The following is a 5,000-nucleotide window of genomic DNA, read 5'->3' as shown; positions in this document are numbered from 1 at the left end:
ACCTCTTCTATCCAAAACTATATTTTACAATTTTTACAAAATCTATGGCATGCAAATTGCAATTACAATTAAGCTCCTTTTTACATGTATGTGTTTTAAGCGAAAATTGCTATTATCTCAGCTGTTTAATCATGTGTGTGTGTGTGTGTGTGTGTGTGTGTGTGTGTGTGTGTGTGTTGGAGTGTGACAGTTGTAGTACTGAGAGTATATTACTTTGTGGGTTTTGTGCATTGTGTTTTTATAATATCAATGATTCTGTTTTATGTTTCTACTACTTTTTATATGCTTTCTTGTCTCACTTTAGGTACTGGATTGTAAAGCGCTTAGAGCTTGCTCATGCTTGAATTATAGCGGTATATAAAGATAAAAAGTTATTATTATTATTACTACTACTACTACTACTACTATCATTATCTAACCTTTATTCGTTTACCTTCCACCATTATGTTCCTTAATCGTGTATATGACGTATAAAAGTACACTATTTGCTCGCGCTTGTTGTTGCTTAAGCTTTTTTTTTTTTTCTTCTTTCAATACTTTGTAAACCAAACGCTTTAATTTGTCTTGTTCTACCAATTGAAAATATCAAAGCAAAAATCTGATCGTTGACTCTTTGACTCTCTTCTACTTCTTCTGTTTCTTCTCTCTCTCTCTTTCTTCTTCTTCTTCTTCTTCTTCTTCTTCTTCTCTCTCTCTCTCTCTCTCTCTTCTTCTCTTCTGTTTCTTCTCTCTCTCTCTCTCTCTCTCTTCTTCTTCTTCTTCTTCTCTCTCTCTCTCTCTCTCTCTCTCTCTCTCTCTATATATATATTATATATATATATATATATACACACACACGCATGCACAGGGAAAGTGTGAGAGACAAAAAGGGATAGAGACACAGACAGAAAGATGCAGAGAGATAGAGAGAGGTACAGAATTGGGGAAAAAAGAGAGAGGAAAAAAAGAAAGGGAGAGAGAGAGAGAGAGAGTGTGGGGGGGGGGGGGGGGGGGACAGACACAGACAGACAGACACACAGACAGACAGACAGAGATAATTATATAGAGACAGACACAGAGAAGAGGTGAATGGTATGTGAGAGGTATCAGAAAGCCCGCTCCAGATAGGCAGACAGACAGACAGAGATATTGACACACAGAAAGACATAACAGTTAGGACAGACAGGACAGACCGACACACACACAGACACACACAAGGACGCGCGCCCTACGCACACACACGTACGTACACACAGACAGACAAACAGACAGGTACAGTATCAGTATTAGTAGCTCAAGGCGGCGTCACTGCGTTCGGACAAATCCACATACGCCACACCATATCTGCCCAGCAGATGCCTGACGTGCAGCGTAAATCAACGCGATTAGTCAGGCCTTGAGAAAAAAATATCCACAAAAAAGAAAAAGAAGAAGAAAAAAAGAAGTAAATGAATACCATAAAAAAAGGAAAAAAAAAGAGAGATATAATAAAAAAACCCAAATAAGCAAATACATGTGAAACATACAGACACACACATATATATACACACACGCGCGCGCACACTCACACACACACACACACGCACGCGCGCACACGCGCACACGCACACACGCATGCATAGCAGATATGCAACAAACATGCAGTTTCACAGATATGAAAGCACAGACAGGTACATAAAACGCACACACACACACGCGCGCGCGCACACACACTCACTCACTCACACACACACACACGCACAAACACACACACACACACGCGCGCGCGCACACACACACACACACACACACACACGCGCGCGCATACTCACGCTCATACCATACACACACACACACACCACACACACACACACACGCATACATGCACACAACAAACATGCAGTTTCACAGATATGAAAGCACGGACAGGTACATAAAACGCACACACACACACACACACACACACACACACACACACACACACACACACACACACACACACACACCTTGGCAGGGTTGCCCCTGTCCAGAAGGGCCTGAATGATGCTCTCATAGTGCGAGTCCTCAGCGTTCCTCGGGATGATCTTGGACTCTGCCAGACACACGCCTGAAAACAGCCAGACCAAACCACGTGGTGAAAAAAGAAAGAAAGAAAGAAAGAAACCCCTCCCCCAACCTCCCACCCACCCGAAAAAAAAATCCAACACACACACACGCCAAAAATAACAACAATACCAACAACAACTACAACATAGCACACTGCTTTCAACTGGGCATACCATCTGCTGATACTTACTCCCAAAAAACCCCAACCCCAACAACAACATGGCACACTGCTTTCAACTGGGCATATCATCTGCTGATACTTACTCCAATAACAACAACAACAAATCACACTGCTTTCAACTTGGCATACCATCTGCTGATACTTACTCCAATAACAGCAACAATAACAACAACAACAACAAATCACACTGCTTTCAATTGGACATACCGTTGGCTGATACTTACTCTAATAATGACAATAACAGCAACAGCAACAACAACAACATGCACAATGCTTTCAACTGGGCATACCATCTGCTGATACTTACTCTAATAATAACAATAACAGCAACAGCAACAACAACAACAAATCACACTGCTTTCAATTGGACATACCGTTGGCTGATACTTACTCTAATAATGACAATAACAGCAACAGCAACAACAGCAACAAAGCACAATGTTTTCAACTTGGCATACCATCTGCTGATACTTACTCCCCCTAAAACCCCAACAGCAACAAAGCACAATGTTTTCAACTTGGCATACCATCTGCTGATACTTACTCCAATAACAGCAACAATAACAACAACAACAACAAATCACACTGCTTTCAACTGGGCATACCATTGGATGATACTTACTCTAATAATAACAATAACAGCAACAGCAACAACAAAACAAAGCACACTGTTTTCAACCGGGCATATTATCTGCTGATACTTATTCCAAAAATAAGAACAACAACAACATGGCACACTGCTTTCAACTGGGCATACCATCTGCTGATACTTACTCTAAAAATAACAACAATAACATCATCATCATCATCATCAACAACAACAACAAAGCACACTGCTTTCAACTGGGCATACCATCTGCTGATACTTAATCTAAAAATAACAACAACAACAACAACAACAACAACAAAGCACACTGCTTTCAGCTGGGCATATCATCTGCTGATACTTACTCCAACAATAAGAACAACAACAACATGGCACACTGCTTTCAACTGGGCATGTCATCTGTTGATACTTACTCTAAAAATAACAAAAACACAATGCTTTCAACCGGGCATATCATCTGCTGATACTTACTCCAACAACAACAACAAAACACAATGCTTTCAACCGGGCATATCATCTGCTGATACTTACTCCAACAACAAAGCACACTGCTTTCAGCTGGGCATATCATCTGCTGATACTTACTCCAACAATAACAACAACAACAAAAAAGCACAATGCTTTCAACCGGGCATATTATCTGCTGATACTTTTCTTAGATATGAATAAACAGTGAGGCCAGGAGAACGAACGGTTATGAAATAATAAAGAGTAATACTCTCTCTTTACAAAAAGGTTATGTACCTTGTGAATGGAGAGAGCTACCACTCTTTACTATTTTTGTTAATCACTAATTTGCATAGTGCCTATCCTCGGTCTGAGATCAAGTTCTATGGGCTTTTCCAATCAAAGAGGAGCCCCTTGCACAACAAGCTGCCGAGTAGAGCCAACGGACTGACAGATGCCTTAATACGCTCATCATTCGTTTCCTGTGTCATTCAATCAGGTTTTCGGGACACGCGAGCATACACGAATCACAAAACAGCTGATATGAATATGTGTCATGTACATTTGACCTTTATACTTCTGTGTGTGCGCATACGAAGGGAAATGGGACACTTGCTGGTCTGTCTCGATAAATGCTGACTTAGGAGATAGGGATAAAATAACAACACTGCATCTCTGCTGACACAATAAAAAAAAAACCCACCCCAAAACCAACAATAATACAATACCGTGTCTTCCCCTTAGAACAATAGCAGCCAATACCGAGACTGGAACGCTGGACCTTTAGATTTTTTTTTCATATCAAAGTCAGGCGCTCCAACCACGCAGCCACCACGCGCTACAAGTTCTTCTGGTTTTTGCAACCTCTTCTCCCACCCCCGAAAATTATCCGTCTTGGTTCTTTTCTTCTTCTTCTTTCCGGTACACGACCAACATCGACTTGCCGATGACTCTGTCGTGGTTCATGCATGCTGGGTATTTTCGTGTTTCCATAACCCACCGAACACTGACATGGATTACAGGATCTTCAATGTGCGTATTTGATTTTCTGCGTGCATATACACACGAAGGGGGTTCATGCACTAGCAGGTCTGCACATATGTTGACCTGGGAGATTGGGAAAAATCTCCACCCTTTACCCACCAGGCGCTGTCACCGAGATTCGAACCCGGGACCCTCAGATTGAAAGTCCAACGCTTTAACTCACTCAGTACGGCCAGTCCTCTCTTCTCCTCTACACAGACCCCTCGGATGTCCAGTGGGTGTCTGAATGACTCAACCTTTAGCTTCCGTCGTCAGAATTGTGGTATTCTTTGTCAACATTCACGTCTTCAGTATAAGAGCCTTCCGCTTGCAATATTTTGATGATGGTAATTGGGGTGAAATGCTGTTAACGTCGTCTCTTTCGCCGTTCGTATGGAGAGAGTTAAACCACTCGGCTATTGCGCCCGTCAAGACAAACTCTATTCGTTCCATGACAATGCAGTGCAGCAATAAACATTATGACACGGACCACGACGAGCAGAATGTTCTTAAGTGTGCTCTTCTATCTTCATTCTTCTTTATCTCCATTCTTCTTCATCTTCTGTTTTCTTTATCTTCTATCTTCTTCATCTTCTGTTTTCTTTATCTTCTTAATCTACTATTCATAGTGTGCAGTTCACTGGCTGACTGACTGATTTTCTGTATAATCCTCTGTTC

The 5,000-nt window shown here is 41.6% G+C and overlaps 1 protein-coding gene across 1 annotated transcript in view; it reads right to left on the bottom strand.

The window, feature by feature from the left end:
• Positions 1 to 5,000, bottom strand: part of LOC143284976 (metabotropic glutamate receptor 8-like) — a 412,856-nt gene that overhangs the window by 32,043 nt on the left and 375,813 nt on the right. The window contains exon 4 of the mRNA XM_076592138.1: positions 1,965 to 2,065. Within this exon, the coding sequence (XP_076448253.1) occupies positions 1,965 to 2,065 (101 nt within the window). The remainder of the gene's footprint in view (positions 1 to 1,964; positions 2,066 to 5,000) is intronic.

This window comes from Babylonia areolata, chromosome 8 (assembly GCF_041734735.1).
Source record: "Babylonia areolata isolate BAREFJ2019XMU chromosome 8, ASM4173473v1, whole genome shotgun sequence".
NCBI lineage: Eukaryota > Metazoa > Mollusca > Gastropoda > Neogastropoda > Buccinidae > Babylonia > Babylonia areolata.
Note: the sequence above shows the minus strand (reverse complement) of the source record. Positions and strands in the feature narration are given on the sequence as shown.